Genomic DNA, 22,953 nt, shown 5'->3' on the forward strand with positions numbered 1-22,953 from the left:
ATGAATATTTTATATATTTTAAAATGAAACAATTCATCCAATGAAAGTATTATTTATTAATGATATCTATCCATAATACCAAAATCCAGTTTGATATTACATGATAAGATAATACCTTTCTATAAAAAATACAGTCACAAAAGTCATGAAAACTAAATAATATAAACTTTAAACATCAAATAGGCAAATATTAATCGGTCTCTTCTGACCAATCGTCGGAATCATCGATTTCTTCTAACACTGGGGGCCCGCTGCTTGATTTATCAGTCTCCTTTTTTAGGTTCTGGGACATCTCTGGCATTGGAATCTTATCCATGTCAAGTGTCGCCCTTCTTGGCATTGCGTACTCAGAATCCTCCGACGTTTGAGTCTCTCTTGTAGTTCTTTGTGTATCCCAACTTGACTTTGCGCACTCAGAACGTTCAGACGTTTGAGTCTTTTTCCTAATGCTTTGTGTCTCCCCATTTGACTTAGGACACTCAGAATCCTTCGACGTTTGAGTCTTTTTCGTAGTGCTTTGTGTCTCCCCACTTGACTTTGGGCACTTAGAATCCTCAAACGTTTCGGTCTTTTTCTTCGAGTCAAGTGCTCCCTGCCTTGGCAATTGGTTTTCGGACTTTGCTGGCTTTTGAGTCTCTGCTCTTTGGGTAGGAATAATCGTACTTGGATTTGGAGCCATATGCATTAAAAATCTTAAATTCCTTGGGGGGTCGAATTTCATAAATGGAAGCTTGAATGAACACTTCCCTGAGATAGGTCCTGTTTCAAAAGACATTTGGTTACGGTTACGTACATAGTTTTTTGCCATGGTATGGCAAGTAGTTGATGCATTCGGTTTTTGTCTTTTTACCAGCTTGAAGCAGAAGCCATCTTCGCTGGTCAAGCTGAAACTGTGAACCACTGGTACAAAAGGGACTTGGCTTTTGGATGAACGCTCGATTTTAAACGATGTGAGGAGGTGGATGAAGAGGAGTTTGATCTCCATAGTTGCAAATCTGAAGCCAAGACATCCCCTATTGCCTAGCCCGAATGGAATGAAACCGTTTGGTGTTCTAGTATTATCTCTGAATCTTTCCGGGTCAAAGACTTCAGGGTTAGGCCAGTGTTCGGGATCATGATGTATAGCCCATATCGGGATCCAAATTAGGGTAGACTCTTCTAGGTGAACTGTTTCTTCTCCTGGTTTTTCGGGTTTGATGGTGTATGGCTCGACGCACATTCTATCCATATTCAACAGTGGTGGCCATTTTCTTAGGGTTTCTGTAAAGCAGAGAGAAGTTTTAGTCGATGGTTATACTTTCAATTTTGGTTTGGCAGGTTGTTTGGTGAAGATATGTCAAACATTCAGGAGGCTATTCTGCGATGAATTGGTAATCAGGAAAAGGTTCAGAATGTTGGGCCTGTCCATAGAGTAATAAACTTAAAATTAAGGAAGTATACGAAATTTTTACATGTCCCCAACATGGTTAGATTACGTTGTCGGTTTGTGATATATTTTCAAATCCACAGTTTTACTATATCGTTAAGAATGTATATTATATTGAATGAAATATATTTATTTGAGTAATATTCAATTAAATATTCAAGTTTGAATATTTGGAATCAGATATTTTTCCTAATTTTCGAATTTATAATAAGCAGAATATTTATTATTTTCTGTAGCTACCTGCTGAAATCCAAGGTTTGGCAACTTTTGCTCTCCTAGTGTCATCGGTTGTTTCACGTCGTTTGGCGCACTTGAAGTTTGTTTTCTGAATTTCTGATATATTTAGGTATTTATTTCAATATATTTTGAGTTACTATGAAACGTTGATTCACTATGGGATATAAGAAGTGCGTTCTTTGTGGAGAAACTCGCAGATTGAGTGAAATATCGTATCACTGATATGTTTTCATTTCCGCGCGCTTCATGTCAAATTTGACATGTTGGGGACAAAATTTGCTTACTGAAAATTACATAAGCCTCCTCTATCTATGTTTATTACTCCGAGGGCCTGTCCCATCGAATAGACCCTTAACTGAACTAGGAGGAATTAAATACGTTTTCAACAATAAGCGACGCAATAAAAAAGAACTGGGATTATAAACTGTTATCCGAATAGTCATATGTTTAGTTGAAGGTTAGCCATTCAACAATAAGAATCGCTTATCTGCTGTTGAAGAGTAACAAAAAAACAAAAAAAAAATGATTCTGTAACAAGTACATTTCGTGCATTACGACAAAAGAAGACAGTGAAAAAATTCGAAGAGAATGGATCTGTTACTGATGTCTCACGGCCCATACATCATCAAAATGCACGTTAGACTGGAATTTATCAATTTCTCGATGCGCACAGCATTTGGGCTTCCCTTACGGCACGTTATGGCTTATTCTGCATCTGGATTTGCATCTACATCCTTATAAGGTTCAGTTGATACAATAACATCACAAGTCTTATAAGAGATCACACGGAGGACATTGAAATGATTTTGTATTCCACACATCCTAGCATTATATTGAGATGAAAATTTGATCGACATTCTCTTTGTAAGTGTGTTTTTTTTACGTTTACTTTTGGCACCACAAAATGATAAAACTTGTCGTCAGAGTTTTTCTTCTAATGTCTCAGAATAAAAAGTTTCTAACTCACCATTGAATACCATTTCAAGATACCTCATTCCTTTTGTATCTTCATATGTTATCTCACGTTTATGGGTCTCCCTAAAGTCATTTATTTCTTTGTACAGCCTTTCTTGTATATCTGGATTGAGTGCCAACTCATATGCCATGAAGCAGAGAGCGCTGGAGACCGTTTCAAAGCCTCCCAAGAAGAAAACTAGAGCCTGAGACGTTATATCATCATTATCGAAGTGTGTTTCCGGTATTCGCCGCACAAGAAGCTGCAGCATATCCGCTCGTTCAATATCATTTTCTTCACGACGATCTATTATTCCCCAGATGAGACTTCTGAAGTATCGGCTAACTTCTTTATCGAAAATGTGCGCTTTGAAGATCTGAAAGATGACACATTAGTAATTCAGAGAAATTTTATTCTGTGGTCAACAAAATAAGAGAAATTGAAACTTTGAGAAATTTTTTTTTATTTATACGGTAGAGAAATATATACAGGATGAGCCACGGTCAATGGTACCCTAAACTTTTGAGCTCCACAGAAAACGATGTAGAAACAACTGACGAAGAAACTGCAACACCCAGAAGGAGTTGTTCAAATTTTATTTTTTTTTTTTTTGGTAAAACATAGGTAGTATAGCAAGGAGTAAATGATTGAATTTGAAGAAAAAATCATGAAGGTTTTTTGTTACTTAAATATTTTAGTCGTTTTCTTCAATTTTTTTAAAATTTCACAACAAACCAGCTGTTCGAGGAGATGCAAAGTCAATGTTTAGTTATTGTTGAAATGCCTAGAGCACGTGTACGCGGAATTCATCGCCAGCTAAGTGAATTTGAAAGAGGTCGAATTATTGGTCTATGGGAGGCGGGGTTGTCATTTCGAGAAATCGCTAACTGTACGAACAGAAATCCAACTACTGTTATGAGATGTTGTCAAGCGTGGTTTGATAATGTCCAAAATCGAAGAAGAGTAGGCACCGGACGTCGCAGGGGCACATATGAAGTTCAAGATCGGCGTCTAAGACTTATGGACATAGAGACCGATTTGCGACAACTCGATTTTTGGCTGAAGAATGGTTAGGAGATCAAGGCCATCCTGCAACTATCTGAATGGTTTACCGTCGGATTAGGTCTTTTGGACTGAAGAATTATCGACCCCATCTTGTGTTACCTCGGCAACGATTACAGTGGTGCAGAGAACGTCAAAATTGGAATATGGAATGTCATTAGGTCGTCCTTTTTGATGAATCTCGTTTCTCCTTGGGTGCGCATGATGGCCGAAGAAGGGTTAGACGACGTCTGGGAGAAAGACGTGAACCTCAGTTTGATGTTGAGCGTCATGTACACCGGATGGTAAGCATTATGGTATGAGGCGCAAGTAGGTTACCCTTAGTCTTTATTCGAGGTAACATGACAGCGCTGCATAACCTCCAAGAAATAGTGGAGCCAAATGTTCTCCCTCCCCTTAACCGGCTCGAAAATCCAATATTTCAGTAAGATAATGCCCCCCGACCTCATGTTGCCAGAGTTAGCTTGAACTTTTTCGAAGCGACCCATGTAAATCTTTCGCCCATAGAGTATGTTTGGAACATCATGGGTAGAAGGCTTGGAAATTTACCCCAGCCCCCATGGACTGGCGGCTCTGAGACATGAAGTACAGGTAGCTTGGGATAGTATTCCTCAAGAAGAAATAGACCATCTTATCTTATTGCATCAATGCCAAGACGTGTTGGGGGAGTGTATAGATAATCGCGGTGGACAAACACATTATTAACAAATTTTATCAAAAATTGTAAACCCTTTGTTGTTTTCTCCAAATTTCAATCATTTACTCCTTGCTACACTATCTATTTTGTATGAAAAGAAAAAAATAATAAAATATAAAGTATAGAACTATAATGTGAAAACATGAAAAATTCTCAACTCACTTTTCCTAAAATCGGCAAAATTAAGCACAGTTGCAATTTGAAGTTTCTCCAGAAATTGTTTGATAACATTGCCTGGCATCCGTTTTTGTAAAATTCATTATTGGGATGGCCCATAGAATCCACTTCATAACCAAATGCGGTGGTTCCTATAACATCAGTAGCGAATCTGGTGAAGATATCTTTGAACTTAACTTCTATTTCGTCATTCACTGTATTCCTCAACAGATGGTTGCAGAATCGGTCAGCGGTATTGTTGACTAGATCCCATATTACTTCCATATTGTTAGCAGTGAATGAATATGACAGTGTGTTGCGCATTTGTCTCCATTTGTCACCTGTAAGGTACGAAAAAAGAATAAGAGTAAGAATCAATTATCTTGTAATGTATGAATAGCGAGTAAAGAAGGATGATTCGAACAACATAGATTTGGAGTGCCGTTATAGCATAAAACCTTTGGCTATAGGCAACAAAGTGACTCTGCTATGGAGGTCAAGGCAAGAAGGCAATGTACAAGCTGATAAACTCGCGAAAAAGAGATTGATAGTAACACCAACTTTACATGGGCTTTAGAGAACCTGGAGAAGATTACTACAAGGCATCAATTTTGCTATGGGAGCTCTGGAAGCACATAAAAGTGTGCTTCATAGTTATGCAATCTACAACATACTTGTTAACACGTATTTTGCAAATTCCACAACCAAGAAGAACACATTATGACCTGAAGACAGTTCTATCTTCTCAAGAAGTGATGACCAAGGCTGTCATAAACTTTTCCAGATTCGCCATTATGATCTTCTTTGGAATTATTAAGAAGGGCGCAAAACAAAGAACCAAATTGGCTGTATTTCTAAAATACTGCTTTCTAGACTATCGACCACAAAGGTAGACCAGATCCCATATTACTTCCATATTGTTTGCAATGAATGAATATGACAGTGTGGTGCGCATTTGTCTCCATTTGTCACCTATAAGGTATGAAAAAGGAGTAATAATGTTGAATCAATTATCTTGTAATGTATGAATAGCGAGTAAAGAGAGATGATTCGAACAACATAGAGTTGCAGTGCCGTTATAGCATAAAACCTTTGGCTAGAGGCAACAAACTGACTCCGTTATGGATGTCAAGACAAGAAGGCAATGTACAAGCTGATGAACTTGCGAAAAAGAGATCGATAGTAACACCTACTGTACATGGTCTTCAGAGGGCCTAGAGAAGATTACTACAAGGCATCAATTTTGATCTGGGAGCTCTGGAAGCACATTAAAGTGTGCTTCTTAGTTCTGGAAATATGAGAAATACTTGTTTACACGTATTTCGCAAATTCCAAAACTAATAAGAACACATTATGACCTGAAGACAGTTCTATCTTCTTAAGATGATGAGCAAGGCTGCCATAAATTTTTCCAGATTTGCCATTATGATCTTCTTTGGAATTATTAAGAAGGGCGCAAAACAAAGAACCAAATTGGCTGTATTTCTAAAATACTGCTTTCTAGACTATCGACCACAAAGGTAGACTAGATCTCATTACTCCCATATTATTTGCAGTGAATGAATATGACAGTGTGTTACGCATTTGTCTCCATTGATCACCTGTAAGGTACGAAAAAAGAGTAATAATGTTGAATCAATTATCTTGTAATGTACGAATAGCGAGTGAACAAAAATGATTCGAGCAACATAGATTTGGAGTACCGTTATACCATAAATCTTTGGCTATAGGCAACAAAGTGACTCTGTTATGGAGGTCAAGACAAGAAGGCAATGTACAAGCTGATAAACTTGCGAAAAAGAGATTGATAGTAACACCAACTTAACATGGGCTTCAGAGAGCCTGCAGAAGATTACTACAAGGCATCAATTTTGCTATGGGAGCTCTGGAAGTACATAAAGTGTGCTTCATAGTTTTAGAATGTACAACATACTTATTAACACGTATTTTGCAAATTCCACAACCAAGAAGAACACATTTATGACCCGAAGACAGTTCTATCTTCTTAAGAAGTGATGACCAAGGCTGCCATAAATTTTTCCAGTTTTGCCATTATGATCTTCTTTGTAATTATTAAGAAGGGCGCAAAACAAAGGACCAAATTGGCTGTATTTCTAAAATACTGCTTTCTAGACGATCGACCACAAAGTTAGATTATATTATCGTGGTAGGTTGGCTAGGGTTCAGGCATTCAGAATTCCGACCATTTTTGATATTATATTCTGCCAATCAGTCCTAAGGAGATCTTCTGTAGTGTTGGCATATTTGAAGGCTCCTAAGGAGCCCTAGCTTTTAGATATCCTTCGGGAGAACTAAGAAGTGTTCTATCAAGGGTCTGTGTCTTTATATAAGCCAAGGGATAGTCGGCACAAATGATATCAGTGACGCCCCACCTAGTTAGATCTTGGTGCCAACCAAAAATTCTCTTGTTATTTCACAAATCTAGAGATATTTGCTCATTCTACTATTACAATCAATTCACTACATTGTCGATTAGTTATTCTGTCTGTAATTCAAATTATAACAGTACGCAATAAAATTAAATTTCAATACAATTAAATACAAAATTCATAGCGTGCAAATTTTTGTGTTGGTTTTTATGGTAAAACTAGGAAAAAATCCACATCGTCTGGCAACGATGCTGAAAAAAGCTTTATGATGTCATTTCATTGCTAGGATAAATATACCTTACCTTGGAGAGCAAATAAGTTTTTGTTCCATAACGGATCAGCTGATCTAGGTAGAAAAGATTTGCGATCCTTGAATGTGTCAAAATCCTCCACACAAACTTTTCTTACCAGTTTCATATCTCTGATCATCAGACCAGGTTGCATATACTGGTAGAACCCTGTATATCTGCAAAAAAAAGAGAATTAGGGAAATTTGATAAAACAAAAACAAAAACACCACCTACAAAAATGTTAAGATAAAAAATAAACGGAATAACAAAAAAGAATGAACCTTCTAAAATATAAGGAAAAAAATTAACATTTAACAAAATAAATGACGAAGATAACGTTCGAAAATGCCTAACAAATTGTATATTATAATCTGTTTATCTAACTACATTACCTTGCTGTTGGAAATTTCCAATAAAGCGCCTCCAAAACTTTATGATAAGGGCTTTTTCCGAAAAAATGTCGATAATTGTCACCAAAAATAGGAACCTGAGGAAATCTCTGTTTTACACGATTTCTTCTCCAATATGTGTAGTTATAATAATAAAGGATGAGTGTTGAAAAAATAATCGAAACAGCAACTGGTACATTACTCATTTTGTTTGTTCTGTGATGTTCTTCTCATAAAAGAGCTGAAAAATTCAAAATAATTTATAGGCAACATCAATTTTTTCCTGTGTAATAAATTGATTAGAGAGATAGAAGAGAATTATAATGAAAAAATGTGAATATCAGTATCAGATTCAAAAAGCATTTTATGATGAATGAATTTCCAAAAATTCAAAACCAAAGTGTCATAAAATGAAAAAAATATATAGAAATAATGAAAACACAAAAAGAAGACATTTTTTATATCGATTCATGTCCTATGTAACATTTGTTAATTATGGATCTCTTAGTGGATAAATAAATAATTCTTCCATTCGAAAAACTCACCAAATCAAGGTATAAAATATAAAAAGACAAGAAACACGAGTACTAAAATTCTCCGTTCACTGAATTAAAAGACAAAAATAGTTAAATCAAATAAAATTGTGTTCTACATCTAGACAACAGGACTGAAAAACGAGTACTGGTGTTGCTCTGAAAAGAGGGGAAAAATTTATACTTTTTTTTCATCTCAAATCAGACACATTACCAGATGCAGCGGGTATGCAGGACTAATACATCCTAATTTTGTTTACAACGCTAGATACAAGGTCGTACAAGTTGTAGGATTTTTAAGTTCATTGAATCCTAGAAAAACGACTGTTGAATTTTTGATATGCGAAAAAACAGAATCTGATGAAGATTAATTTTTAGCAATTTTTCCATAGCAAATAGAGAAACTTGAATTTACTTAATGATTTTTTTTTACAAATTTATCTGCTAGCTTAGATAATGCAAGAGTGCATTGTACTAGCTAATGTCAGTGTCAATAACATTCAACTGCAGAATAGCATTAGGTTCAAGGGTATTTCTAATTCTAATGCAATTAGGAATGTCGTTAGAAAAAAATATTATGCATGGTGTTGGGATCTACGAACTGTTACCAGTATTCATTATTTCCTATAATTGGTTTTCTGAGAAGATAATCACTTGCTTTTTCCTACTAAGCTTCAAAAAATGAAGTGTATCCACTATTTTGTGTGTCCATTTGTCCATAAGGAAACTTTGCCGCGCTTACTTACCACTGATCACAATAAACAACGCATAGTTGATGATAAACGATGATAGGAGCTGTTAAAGCGGAATAAATAAGTTTTTTTTTATATTTACGGAACCCATAATTAGATTTCATCTATCAACGAAATCAAACTCGACATTCGAGATTCGAATCAACTCTGAAATTTTCAAGATTATAGGCCAATTGAAAAGTCTCTGGTCTACCATAGTAAAACACATTTTTTTGGCAAAATTCGATTTTATTACTCAACATAGTTGCCTTCGTGGACGATACAGCGATTATAGCGATCTTCGAACTTTTCGATACCATTTTTGTAATACGATTTGTCTTCCGCTTCAAATCAGGCCTCAGTTCCGGCGATTACTCCTTCATTGGCGCTAAATTTCTTCCCAGCGAACATTTTTTTGAGTTCTGAGAACAGGAAAAAGTCGCTGGAGGTCAGATCTGGCGAATACGGTGGATTCTGGGCTTCGAATTGTTTCTGCATCCACCGTATTCGCCAGATCAATTTTTATCAGGATGCATTTGAACGATTCTTGCAAAGTTACCTCATCAGATGTTTGTTTACGCGAATTACTTGAATTTGTGATCGAGAAGTTTGTACTTTGTTTTCAAGCAAGTGATGAATATTATTGTGGTAAATTGTGAGGATTTTTCGAACAAAAACGTAAGTATAAGTGATTATTTTCATATAACTCGAATACTTATTAGTCTCAATTACATTCTTCGGTTAATTTTCCTTATTATTCTTCACGAAATTAATTGAAAATATCAAATTTTTACCTACTTTGATGATTATTTGACAGTTTCTACCTAAACATTTGGAGATTTGGAAATTTTACTCGAATTGTTCATCATTTATATCACATGAATGTAAAAATTGAAATAAAATTAATCTAAATCTTCTAATGCTGGAAAATTTCACATCTGTGCGCATCCTAAAAGGATATAGAATCCTCTGTGACTATCTTCTTGACAAATATCGATGTTTTTCTTTTGTTTCCGGCAAATAACTAATATTTCTTTATGAATAGGTATTTCTCTAATTCTGTGGTTATTCCGTTCATTCTTCCACATCTTGTAGAACAAAATCGTGCGAGAATATATCAGAAACGCACAGTTTTCATGGTTATATTTTATTATTCTATGTTGGCACTCCGAACTTTCCGCTACGGCTTTATCTGTCAATTCATCAAATTGCCTTAAAGAAATCAGTTCTGCCAACCAACATTTTTCAATGCAAAAATCACTAAATTATATTTATGGAAATATTTCATTAATTTCAATGAAAATGCAATGAATTAGAGAAAATAATGTATAATACTCGTACAGAAGGCTCATTCTACCACTCGTTCATTCCAAAACTCGCCACTTCGTGGCTCGTTTTTGAATTTTGAACTCGTGGAAGAATATCAATGCCTTCTGCACTTGTATTATAAATAACTATTCTGGTATTGAATGATTGAATCTCGAGAAGTTTTTTATCAATATTTATAATTTTCAGAAGTAACAGCTGATGAGAATTTGTATTATGTTGGAACAGAAGTCGTGAATTCTTACTGGTCTTCCTTTTTGAGAGACTATAAGAAGAAGGCAAAAACAAGATGGACATGATAATGTAAGAAACTCTACTGAATTCGAAAATATTCTGATTCTACTTAATTATTTTGAGAGACTTAGGTAACGATTTTTTTCAGTGATACTCTCGATACAAACATCGATGAATTAGGCACTTGTTATTAGAGGTCATTGAAGGAGAAATTGTTCAACATCCTGAAAATGAGTACCTACTCAACATATGTTTCTACTTTTTTTATAGAATATGAAGGTGAGAAAGAATATGATAAGGTAAGGAACTTTTTAAGGCTCCTAAAAATATTCCAGTATCATACGTTTGAAAAATTGTCCAAAGTCATAAAATGTATTTTATCAGAAATGTAAAGCATCCAAGATCATATAAATGACAGAATTTTGTAAATTCTGATTGCAGTCAAGTCTACTTAGATATTATAAAATAAATCTCGTCAGGTGGCTCCTTCATTAGTTTTAATAGTTGTTTTTTTATCGGCAAATTAAAAAATAATATCGGATTCTTGATCATTTTTCAAGCACGTATGGGTATGGGCATTATTTTGGTGCACAGAGTGTCCCATAGAAAATTCAGCTTTTCCAGGGAGCCAGTGTGTGTGTGTATATGAGGTTTTGAATTTTTCAAATTTCCTCTTTCATTTTTTAAGGTTCAGAATTTGGTAGGAAAATCTCTTGATACCATGAGATTTTGAATATTATTTTGGTTCATGAGAAGTTGATAATATTTTTAATGCAATTCGTGAATTTGCAGACTTGTAGGCACTGTGGAAAATATTAAACAAAAAATCAAAGATATGATCCATTTAATTATCAACAACTCGATTATTAATTGTTCATAGCTTACTACTAACATAACAAATACAAAAATAAAAGATATATCGAAATATATAAAATGAAAACTACCATAGTTTTCAACCATTTACATAAATCTCTTTTTGAGTCCCAACCAGAGGCCATCTTTGGGAGATAAATTCAGGGTTCTATGGTTCAGCTCTATGGTTTTGGGAGTTTTGTTGGTTGGAACGACCTCGAACAGTGCCAAAATTTCGCTAACGACTATTTTAATCTGACTTAACGAGTATTTATCTCCCAAGCATGTTCTTGGACCAACACCGAAAGGAATGAAGGTGCCAGGTTCTATGGTTTTATGGCTGTTAGGGGAAAAACGTTCAGGATCGAACACTTCCGGTTGCCACCAGTGTTTAGGGTCGCGGTGTATTGCCCAGATTGGAATCCATACAGCGTCGCCATCTAGCAACCAAGCATTTCTCTCGTTTGCCCACCTCTTTTTTATAATCCAAGTTTCGTTGCAGCATCTCTCTGTGAAGTAGCAGGGTGGCCATTTTCTCAAGGTTTCTGGAAGAATATGAAGATATACATACACGGTATATACTGTGTCCGTGAAGTATGGAACAAATTCATTTTTAGCTAAACACACCATTTAAAGAAAAAATCCTGAAACACGTCGATTTTTGATTTCAATTTACCGTATTTTAAAATAATTATCTAATATACAGGGTGAATTACTTCAGAGTAATGACGTCACCGTCATTTTTTCAAATAGAACACCCCCATTTTGTCTCAATTTTCCGATTACTCTAGCTGAGCTGATTCCAAAAATGTATCACATGTTGATTCCAATTGGTACAGGGTGGACAAAAATACAACAGTTTTGTGTGTGCTCATAAAGTAACGAGTAACATTCTTCATTAGTTAAATTAACAATATTATCAAAAATACTTATTGTCTAGCGGCAATTGGTTTGAATGTAACACCCTGTAGTTTGTTACATTTTTAGATTAATGAAAATGTATAAAACTAAGAAATAATTCTTTCATATTCTGTCTGCTAAACCACAAGTACCAAACATGTTTGGAAACAGCTAATTTTTATTAATCTAAAAATGTAACAAACTACAGGGTGTTACATTCAAACCAATTGCGGTTAGACAATAAGTTTTTTTGATAATATTGTTAAATTAACTAATAAAGAATGTTACGCGTTACTTTATGAGCACACACAAAACTATTATATTTTTGTCCACCCTGTACCAAATGGAATCAACATGTGATACATTTTTGGAATCAGCTCAGCTAGAGTAATCGGAAAATTGAGACAAAATGGAGGTGTTCCATTTAAAAAAAATGACGGTGACGTCATTACTCGAAAGTAATTCACCCTGTATATTAGATAATTATTTTAAAATACGGTGAATTAAAATCAAAAATCGACGTGTTTCAGGATGATTTCTTAAAATGGTTTCGGATGCTCTAGAGAGTTACAAATTGGAAATTTTACTGAGATTCTAGTTCAAATGTTCATAAACTGTGAGATCTACGAAGTATCGGTAAGCGATGTTTAAATCAACGATCCCTAATTATCCGAATTTCGATCTTGCCCGAAAAATTTTTTTTATCGAAAAATTATGCACGAATTTTCCATATCCAAGACCTTGAAAAAAATTTTTTGACGAAAAATTAAAAGTTCCTACATGAAAATTTAATAACATTCTATCAATTGATTCGATAACGTAGATTTTGACCGTTTGATAGTAAATCTTTACCTGATATTACCATACTAAGATATTGTATACCAAATAAAGATTTGTATGGATCAATGTTGTCTGCACTCCTCCAAGCATCCAGGTCTTTCAACAGTCTTCTCTGGATATCGGGATTCAAGGCTAGTTCATAGAATAAAAATGACAACACTGTCGAAATAACGTCAAACCCGGCATAGAAAAAAGTCATGGCGTGTGCCACTATGGTTTCTTCTGTCAAATCTTCATCGGCTTCTGTCATATCTTCCTCGACCTCTTCAGGATCAGTCTCGCCAATGAAGCGCATAAAATCCCTGCGTCCTTCTCTGTTTCTTGTATTCATCAGAAGGGAGATCAGGTCCATTTTTTCGATTCCAAAACGCTCTCTGTGTCGCATGATGTTGTGGGTTACCTTACTGAAGAAGATACTCAGGTCTGTGCTGAAGATGCTCACGTTCAGGAGCTGCAACAGTTGGTAAGGTTAGCTAACAGTCAACAAGAACATATAGTATTCAGGATCAGTTGTCTTTGGACTTTTTCTCCTGAAATTTTCATTACCTTCCCAATGCAGGGGCACATTTGACTCAGAAAAATCCTTATGAACCTCCTGGCACCAAAATTTTCGTTCGAATCTCGAAGTTTCGTGTAAAATGAGGTGCTGACGTTTTTGAACGACTTGTTGTGTATGTCGTAGACCACCCTAGCAGTCAGTTCTGTTGAAAACTTTGAGAAAAGTTCCTTAAAATCAGCTTCGAGGACCTTGGTTTGAATCGGCACCAAAGAGTTGGTGAAGTCATAGGCATATGACCTTGTAGTTTCGTACATGTTTCTCATGTTTCTCCCATTGAATAAGGGCATGAGCTGTTGACGGGCTTTTTTCCATTTTTTACCTGAAAAGAGAAAGGCAAGAAATAAATCTGTGTTATTTCTCAGTTTTAAACATATACTTATATATTTCACACCAGTGAAATGAAACCTCCTTAGTTAAATGTTAATTTTATACATACTGCTCTTCAAAAGTTTGGGGAACTCAAGACGTTGTTGAAGCGTGTATCTTTCCATAATTGATAAACATAAAATAATAAATAGTATTGCCATTATAATCATTTCAAATTCTACATTTCTATTAGAAAATCCTTTAAAACATTCGCATTGGATGCTAACCATTTATTCTTTCGTATTTTTTGTTTTCATTGAAATAATTTCTGTTTATCTCCTAACTGATAAAAAATCGAAACTAATTCACAAGAGATAGTATCGACAATGACTAAAAAACTAAAATGTTCACCTTTAAGAGCGAATATTGTCTTGTTCCAAAAAGGATCACATCTGAATGGTAAAATCCTTGTATGATCTCTAAAAATGCGATAATTTGTAATACATAGATTCCTAATCAGATGCGGATCTTTCACCAGCAATATCGGTTTGTGGAACTGGTAAAATCCGATGTACCTGTAATACACTAAAATTAATTGATATAAGGAGGTAGAGGATGTGAAAAACATCAAGGTGTACTACACAGCATCGAGACAACTAGCTCTACGTGACCGTATAGACTAGGACCAATTGATGTGTTTTAAAGGGTATATTATTTTGGGGACAAAGTAAATTTTTTTTTTAATGCCTGTCGTCGAAGATGTAACACTTTTTATAAAGCATTGAATTGAAGCCAAAAATATAAAATCACATTTAAAATTCTTTAGAATATTTTCTAGTAGTAGTATCTTTTATTTTACTGGTTGCATTACCATTTCTTTTTTCTTGATTTGATTTTGGAGTTATATTCACCTTGTTCCGGAAAACCTATAGTATATATCTGTCAACATATCACCGAAAGATTGTTTTTTAAGCAACCTCATTGTCATATCATCTGTGAATAGGAATGTGTATTTTTGTTTCACTCCTCTTCGATTCCAAAATCGGTAATATTGGTCTATCATAAGTGAAGCTGTTAAAAAGAAAGTGAGAACCAAAATCGTGAAGATCCATGGCAACAATTCCTTTTCTCTAAAAAAAAAGGGATATATTTTTGTTTCCGTTGTAATTTCGAGCATCCTTACATAATATAACTGAGAATTACTAGATTAGTATTAAAGGCTCCGAAAGAACTGAAATAATCCTGCATATTTACATAAAATAAATCTCAACAAAACACACAAAAATCAACACAAGTCGGTTTTTTGAATTTGTTGTTTCGAATGAATCTGGACATGAAATATGTTGTATGAGATGTAAATGAAAAAAAACACATGTTTCTTTTCATCTAATGGTTTTGTCTGGTACTGTGAGTAGATAAAATGAATCAGTTTCGAGGTATGTAGATCCACATTGATGATATGCAATATTTTCGGTGAAAAAGTGATATGTGTTGTTTTTGGTGGATGCGATATTTTGAGATCTGCCCCATAGTGAATCCACCAATTTTATATTAAAAATTCAACCATAGGTATAAAATTGTAACGTTGGTATGTTAATAATGGGTTTTATCTTCGTCTTCATATCTTAAAGTAATTTTTCCCATTTAGTAATCGGAAATGTATAATTGCTGGTATCAGACTCATTCCATGAGTACCTGTTTATACATTCAAGGTTTTCCTCTTCCAGCAGCTGACCACAGTGGCGGAACAACTCTGTATTTAATATTTGATCTCGAAGCCAATTTAACGCAAACAAATTTTGAGAAATATGCACGTTAATTAATTGGTGCAGTTATGAATACTTAGATGACATCCTTTCGTAAAATTCTAGGCAGATTTTTCTAATAAGTTTTTTTTCTGTAACCTTATACCCTTTCATTAGATACGCCTATGTTGTAATCAGAGTTTGGCTGCATTTGGGAATGCTCAAACCCTGATAACACTCAGTCTCATGTTATAGATATATATACATTTATATTTCGAGCAATTTGGTTTCGATCTAGAGAAATCCTTTCCATTTCAACTCAACGATCTCTTTCACAATAACAATTTCACATTACTCGTATTGCTAAGCACCGTATTAACAAGTCCCACATACTACCTTATCTATGGTGCTATTAGATTAAGAAAGTAATCCATATAATTCGGCGATAAGATTGAATGAGTTCATTTTTTTTGTTACCGCTTTCAAAATTGACAATTTAGTTTGAAATTCTGACTTGACGTTCAACTTTGAATAATTATGGGTTCCAACAAGTTTTTACTGAGTTCGATTTTTGCTGTGATATTTTTGGGATGTGCCAGTTGCCAAAAGGTGAGTATAGACAATATTTTATTTATTTGATTTGGGTTTGTTTTGATTTTGTTCATTGTGTATATGCAGATTTCGCGTGTTTTAATATTTGAATACCAACCCTTCCTGTATTGTCTTTGTTGTTCTCGGAATGTTTTGCGGTGAATTATGAGTCACACTGTATATTTATTCATTTATCAAACGCTTGTGATTCCTGATTCTTGATATTTTTATTACTATATCTTTCAAAAATTTTAATGATGTTGCTATAATTGTATAGGTGTATATTCTTATGTGAAGCGTATATTGTTTTATAGAGTTTGCGATTTCTTTTGTATTTTTGAAATTGATTAGATCTAATTTTTCGATGAGAGAACTTTCTGTACTTTTCTGAAATTATTGAAAAAACTTTGAATATTTTTTTCATTTTCAAAATTGAGAAATCCACTTGGAATAGTGATATATTTTTATCAAATGGTGATCCATCATTTACTTCAGTATTATTATAGAAAAACACTTCATAATCTTTTGTGTTATTCGCATTTCTACGTAAGAAAAGATATCTGATATTTCAAATGCAAAGAGATAAACTTTTTGAACTGTGAATTTCTACAGAAAACCCAAGAAATCGTTATCGATGTATTATTATGTTTCTAAGAACCATTTTTATGAGCTTGGTGATTAGATTAATCAAACAATTCAAATGAATCACCATATAATGACTCCAAATCGATTTGATAATTATTAGAGAAGTGATAAATAATTTTATTTTTTTTACAGCAACAAGTCAAAGTTTCTGTTTATTATGAGAGCCTTTGTCCTGATAGTATAAATTTTATAGCTAATGAGTTGTACCCCAACTATGAGTTCTTCAAGGATAGGATTTTGTTGGATTTGGTTCCTTACGGCAAAGCAACGGTGAGTAATTTTTTTTGAACAGGAAATCATTTAAAAAAGTGACGCTTTTTTCTTGAAAAAACTTTGAAATGGTGAGATTATGGGTAATCCGAGCCACTCTGATCTTTTTATACAATAGCATTAAATGTTCTAAAATTATAATTGTAATTAGGTCCCAACTAAACAAAAAACACGTTTTCTGTATTGTGTGATGCCTAGTTTATATGGCGATACAATCTTTGTATTATTTGTTGCATATCGAGTAGACAAAGTGTTATATTTGGAAACGTAGGCTTTTCACAATACACCAGTTCTGAAAGAAAGAATTTCCTCATAAAATAATTTAACCAATCGAAGATTTGTATTCGTCTTTACCTTCAGAAGTGGGTTATCTCACAAAAATGATAGACCAACAAAGGAAATCAATTCCTTCTTTCCTTTGTTAGAAATAAATTAAAAATTTGTGTGGAACTCGTGAACATCGTGTAATATGAGATGACATCTATCGAATGGCAGCAAAAGCTCCAAAAACTATATTCTCTTCTCAAGAGTAGACTGAATAGAATTTTCGACATCATATTAAGATGAAGGTTTCCTTCCAGCAATCCCAGTCTCCTTCAGGTGAATGGAGCTTCAGATGTCAACATGGTTCAGACGAATGCAGAGGTAACAAGTACCAAGCGTGTGCCTTGAGCCAAAGGAAAGGACAGGACAATGACGCTAAATTGGTCAACTGCGCCATGACTCTTCCAGACCCTTCAGACGCCGATGGAATCAAAACGGTGAGTGCCAACTCAAAAGCGTTGAAACTACCCTCAACACAGTCTATAGATTTCTTTCCTTATACATCGTGTAGATGGTGCTTAACGATACACATAGCCCAACCTTCACATATTCCATAACCATATGGGGAAATTAAATATTTTCATTTTAAATTTTATTTGCGACCCTCTGGTTAACGTTTTAAGCTACAACAACAAGATTGTCAATGCTCTTTGTTGACCTGGTAGTGCCATAATACCATAAAACATTTGGCTATAGGCAACAATGTGACTACGCTATGGATGCCAAGGCAAAGTGGTATCGAAGGCAATGAGTGAGCTGATGAGCTTGCAAAGGTATCGACGGTACCACCTACTGAACATGGACCTTTCAGAATGCCTGGAAAAAATACTATATGACATCAATTCGACATAGGGAGCTCTGAATTGAGTGATTCCTCTGATTACTGTTTGTATAAGTAGTTTCTCTATCATGGGCCAGGTTGCAGATGAAACTTTCTGACTATGCGAGTCGAACATGGCAATATCTTGTCCAGAATCAAAAAGCAAACTTTCAAGCAAGCCAGTTCTAACTCTTCAAGAAGCGATGGCCAAGGCTACCAACAGATATTGCCAGATTTGACAGTATGATCTCCTTGGGAATTATTAAGCAGGGTACAGAAGAAAGGATTAAACTAGTTGCTTTCGAACCTTGAATTGTTTGATATGAGTAGATATCTTCAATTTTACTTCTTCAAGGCAGAAATTCAAACAACCCACAAAGGTAGATTACATTATATTATCGTGGTCAATTGACAGGAGCTCAGCCGTTTTTGATCTTCAGTTTTTGTACCTTGCTCAATCAGTCCTAAGAATATTTTGTCTAGGTCACTTAGGAGCCTAAGCTATCACATAGTGAGAATAAAAATTGGCTTGCGTAGAGTGTGTGGTGATTATACAAGCCAATTCTACGTGCTCGTCTGTTTCTTCCTCATATTTGCAGAACCTGCAGGTGCATTTGGTACAAACGATATCTGTATCAATAGTGTCTTGTCAGCAGTCGTATTAAGAACTGAAGCTCTGCTCATCGCAGCTGCAGAAGCTCCTTGACATAGGAGAGAAAAAATTTGCACAAAATCTGTTTGCTTGCCAAGTCTGGGAGTTGTGCTCCAGATAGTCTATTTGCTTCTCAGTTTTCAATGCTGAATTGCCACCCTTCACTTGTGTACTTCATCAAACCCACAGATAGGTTCAGGTCCAGCAAACTTACCCTTGATGGCTTTGGTGTAAGTTTATTGGATTTTCATTGCTAACGGAACCACAGGGCTCTGGCACTCACAGGAGAGTCACGTTGTTGCCTCTAGACAATTGCTTTATAGTACTATAGCAATCCCAGGACGACAGAGAAGTCTTGATATATGATTCCAAGATTCTCCACATTATTGGCATTATTGTCCATTTACCTAAAATCTCCTTCTTTCTTTATAGTGTGCTGAACAAAATGGCTACGACTGGAAGACCTTAACATCTTGCTATGAAGGAAGCAGAGGGGGTGACCTTCTTGCAGCTCTTGGAGAAAGGACACATGATTTAAGCCCAAAATTGCGTTTCGTTCCAACTATTATCCTCAACGATGAGTTCGATCAAAGTATCCAGAACCGATGCCTGAATGATTTTTCTGGTGCTCTATGTTCGAAGTTGTCAGAACCAAAACCAAAAGTTTGTGAGAGTTAGTGCTTATGGAACATCAAGAAAACTAGACTAGATATTCTCAAGTTTTTTTCAGATTGGAGATGGATGCCGTTCATGAGGTCTTCCGCTAGAAGTAATACTCATTCTGCTGTATACACGTTGATTTTTTTTTCAGTTCAATTTCAGCTGTTGACTAGCAAAGTTTACTGACAAGTTACTAGGACTTGTTTTACATAATAGTGACTCAATAAATGAACAGTTTCTAATTTTGGTTTCAATTATTTTCGTTTAGGTAATGCGTAGAGTACTGGAAAATGATCTCAATTTGATTCGAGAATATCAATGAATCATTTTAGCACAGCCGTTGGTTGTTTTATATCAGTTTTTTCCTTATTATATGGAATATGAAAAAAATGAATATGAAATATGAAAATATCATTGAATTCAGTTTTCTTGAAGTATCAGTATTGATAGCATCATTGGTTTTCCAATAAGTATGACAATAGTAAATTATTGTACTATATTAGGGCAATTGAAAAGTTCCTTGGTCTGATGCACAGATGGCGGTGATAGTATTAAATCCATATGATTTTTAGTTAGTACCAACCTTCAGAGGATATGTGTCAAAATTTGACAGCAGTCCTACCATTAGTTTATGAGATATTGCGTTGTGAGTGTAGCTACTTTTATTATTTGAAAAAAGATAGAAAAAAAATTTCGTGTGCTGAAAAAATATTGCCTTTTGAAGGGAAAAAATACAGTTGAAGCAAAATCTTGACTTGATCAAGAGTTTCCGGGGTCTGCACCAGGAAAAATCAACCATTATTGATTGGTATGCTAAGTTTAAACGTGGTGAAATTAGCACCGGAGAAGGCGAACGCAGTGGACGCCCAAAAGAGGCTGTCACCGACGAAAAAAGCAAAAAAGTTCACAAAATAATTTTGAATGGCCGTAAAGTTAAGTTGATCGAGATAGCAGACAGTGTGAAGATATTATCTGAACGAGTACATCATATCATTCACGAATATTTGTACATGAGAAAGCTATGTGCAAAATGGGCGCCACGTGAGCTCACAATCTATGAAAAGCAACAACATGTTAATGATTCTGAGCAGTGTTTGGAGCTGTTTAAGTGCAATAAACCTAAATTTTTGCGTTGATATGTGACAATGGATGAAACATGGCTCCATAATTTCATTTCGGAGTCCAATCGACAGTCAGCACAGTGGACTGCGCACGATTAACCGAATCCAAAGCGAGGAGAAACACAACAGTAAGCTGGCAAGGTTATGGCAACAGTATTCTTGGATGCGCAAGCTATAATATTCATTGATTACCTCTAAAAGGGCCAGACCATCAACAGCGGTTATTATATAGAGTTATTGGATGGTTTAAAGGATGAAATCGTTCAAAAACGGCCCCATTCGAAGAAAAAAAAGGTGCTGTTTTATTAAGGCAATGCGCCGTGTCACAAATCAATGAAAACAATGGCAAAATTGCGTGAATTGGGCTTCGAATTGCTTCTGCATCCACCGTATTCGCCAGATCTGGCCTCAAGCCACTTTTTTCTGTTCTCAGACCTCAAAAGAATGCTCGCTGGAAAAAAAATTTGCGCCAATGAAGAAGTAATCGCAGAAACTGATGTCTATTTTGAAGCGAAAGACAAATCGTACTATAAAAATGGTATCGAAAAGTTGGAAGATCGCTATAATCGCTGTATCGCCCTCGAAGGCAACTATGTTGAATAATAAAATCGAATTTTGCCAAAAAATGTATTTTACTATGGTAGACCGGGGACTTTTCAATTGGTCTGTTATACTGTCAACTGTGCGTATCTTGTGCTATAGAGACTGAGATAGTTTTGAGGTTGGTTTAAATATAATAGAGCTAGAAGGTGATGATAGAATATAGACATTGGAAATCATATTAAGACTTTTTTGAGAAAAATAGTGTCAAACCACAGTGTGATAGCATAGAAAGTTTCTCGTCACTCATAACCACTATAACTCGCAATCCATTAATCAGATCATCTCGAAACTTCCCTACAAGCCCATAAACTATCCATTAGCCAAACCATCCAAGTGTCGGCCTAGGGTTCCACCAAATGACGTAATACAAGCATCAGGCACCATTTCATCTAGTACCGAAGCTGTGCTCGATTTGTAAAGTGCGTTAGGAAAAACGAATTGAAAAAATTAATTGCAAACGAGACTCCTAATTAGTACCACGTTCCTCAACGGTTTAGACCCAAGATCTTCGTTTGTTTTCTCCTTTCTTCCGGTCTGTTCAACGAGCGTGCTATTTTGCTGAAGATGCGGAGGAAGATCGGTGAGACAGAGATGGAATCGCGTTAGACAGAGTCGAACAGGGAAGATATTGCATGTAGTGAGTGTCGACACGAGATGTGCAGGGGTGGCTTTTGGGAATTCCTATGCTGAAGACTTCTTTTCAAAAAGGGATTTGGTCTCGGATGGTTTTTTGTTGTTGGTGAAGCAGGGAGGATCCCCATGGATGAAGTGCCTTAGGAAAGGACGAACAGTTTGGGACTAAACTTAGCCTGCTGCTTTCAAAGTCTCGGGCATCTATTTCCCTATTAACATTTTGACTCTTTTTGTTTATAACTCTATCACGATCTCTGTCGTGAGTAGAGATTCATCAAGCCAAGTAGCTTGACATTTTAACCAACTACTTGACTTGAAAATCAAGCTCTTGAAAAATTACATATTTGAGCTTGACTTGACTTGATTTTAGATATTTATTGCTTGACTTGATATCAAGCTAATTGATATTAATTGAGCTTGATATGCACGCGTCGCACAGCTTATATTTCTCGTGTGCGCTCAGACTAAATAAGGGGATTCTTCAAGCGCCGAGAGAGTGAAGGATACGCCAGTGTGAGTTTATTAGTAGTTTTCTCACATTTCTATGAAATCTATTGGTAGATTTTGGTAGTTTCAGAAATATCTTTCCAAATTTGGCCGATATGGCTGATGATTTGTTATCAATGCCAGCATCTTCAGCTGCTGTTGAAAGACAATTTTCCACAGCTGCTCTTAAAGTTACAAAACCCGCGATAGGATAGGCGACAAATTTATGAGATGCCTCATGTGTCTTAGATCCTGGATGAAAAATTCTGAGATCAAACAAAGCCTGGAGGTTTCTCAATATAAAAAACCTCATTTTTTATTATTTCTCATTTTGTTGTTGATTTATATTGATTTAATTTATATTTCTATTTCAAAAAAGTTGATATTTTCGGTTCTTTTTTACAATTAGTTCAATAAATAATAGTAATTTACGTAACAAGTCCGGTTTTTTTTGGACGAATAGACTAAATTCCAGGACGAGCGTAAGCGAGTCCTGGAAGTCTGTGAGTCCAAAAAAACC

At 35.3% G+C, this 22,953-nt stretch overlaps 3 protein-coding genes and 1 long non-coding RNA gene across 4 annotated transcripts; 2 read left to right on the forward strand and 2 right to left on the reverse strand.

Moving 5' to 3' along the window:
- Positions 1 to 36: 36 nt before the first annotated feature.
- LOC123682335 (cytochrome P450 9e2-like) lies at positions 37 to 8,309 on the reverse strand. The gene is made up of 6 exons (XM_045620901.1): positions 8,148 to 8,309; positions 7,606 to 7,843; positions 7,226 to 7,389; positions 4,540 to 4,874; positions 2,631 to 2,994; positions 37 to 1,260 (listed from the first exon to the last, which is right to left on the reverse strand). The coding sequence occupies exons 2-6, from the start codon at positions 7,806 to 7,808 to the stop codon at positions 191 to 193; spliced, it is 2,136 nt and encodes a 711-aa protein (XP_045476857.1). The 5' UTR covers positions 7,809 to 7,843; positions 8,148 to 8,309; the 3' UTR covers positions 37 to 190.
- A 1,417-nt stretch (positions 8,310 to 9,726) lies between these two features.
- On the forward strand, positions 9,727 to 10,719 carry LOC123682926. Its single transcript, XR_006747913.1, has 3 exons — positions 9,727 to 9,911; positions 10,382 to 10,495; positions 10,575 to 10,719. It is a non-coding gene; the product is annotated as an uncharacterized LOC123682926 (long non-coding RNA).
- A 534-nt stretch (positions 10,720 to 11,253) lies between these two features.
- Positions 11,254 to 15,247, reverse strand: LOC123682366 (cytochrome P450 9e2-like). Its single transcript, XM_045620943.1, has 6 exons — positions 15,067 to 15,247; positions 14,795 to 15,013; positions 14,295 to 14,458; positions 13,565 to 13,896; positions 13,031 to 13,469; positions 11,254 to 11,823 (listed from the first exon to the last, which is right to left on the reverse strand). The coding sequence occupies exons 1-6, from the start codon at positions 15,129 to 15,131 to the stop codon at positions 11,387 to 11,389; spliced, it is 1,656 nt and encodes a 551-aa protein (XP_045476899.1). The 5' UTR covers positions 15,132 to 15,247; the 3' UTR covers positions 11,254 to 11,386.
- Positions 15,248 to 15,872: 625 nt separating this feature from the next.
- On the forward strand, positions 15,873 to 19,828 carry LOC123682367 (GILT-like protein 1). The gene is made up of 4 exons (XM_045620944.1): positions 15,873 to 16,237; positions 16,997 to 17,134; positions 17,716 to 17,895; positions 19,363 to 19,828. The coding sequence occupies exons 1-4, from the start codon at positions 16,166 to 16,168 to the stop codon at positions 19,606 to 19,608; spliced, it is 636 nt and encodes a 211-aa protein (XP_045476900.1). The 5' UTR covers positions 15,873 to 16,165; the 3' UTR covers positions 19,609 to 19,828.
- Positions 19,829 to 22,953: the final 3,125 nt, after the last annotated feature.

The sequence above is a fragment of the Harmonia axyridis genome, chromosome 6 (genome assembly GCF_914767665.1).
Source record: "Harmonia axyridis chromosome 6, icHarAxyr1.1, whole genome shotgun sequence".
In the NCBI taxonomy this organism is placed as follows: Eukaryota; Metazoa; Arthropoda; class Insecta; order Coleoptera; family Coccinellidae; genus Harmonia; species Harmonia axyridis.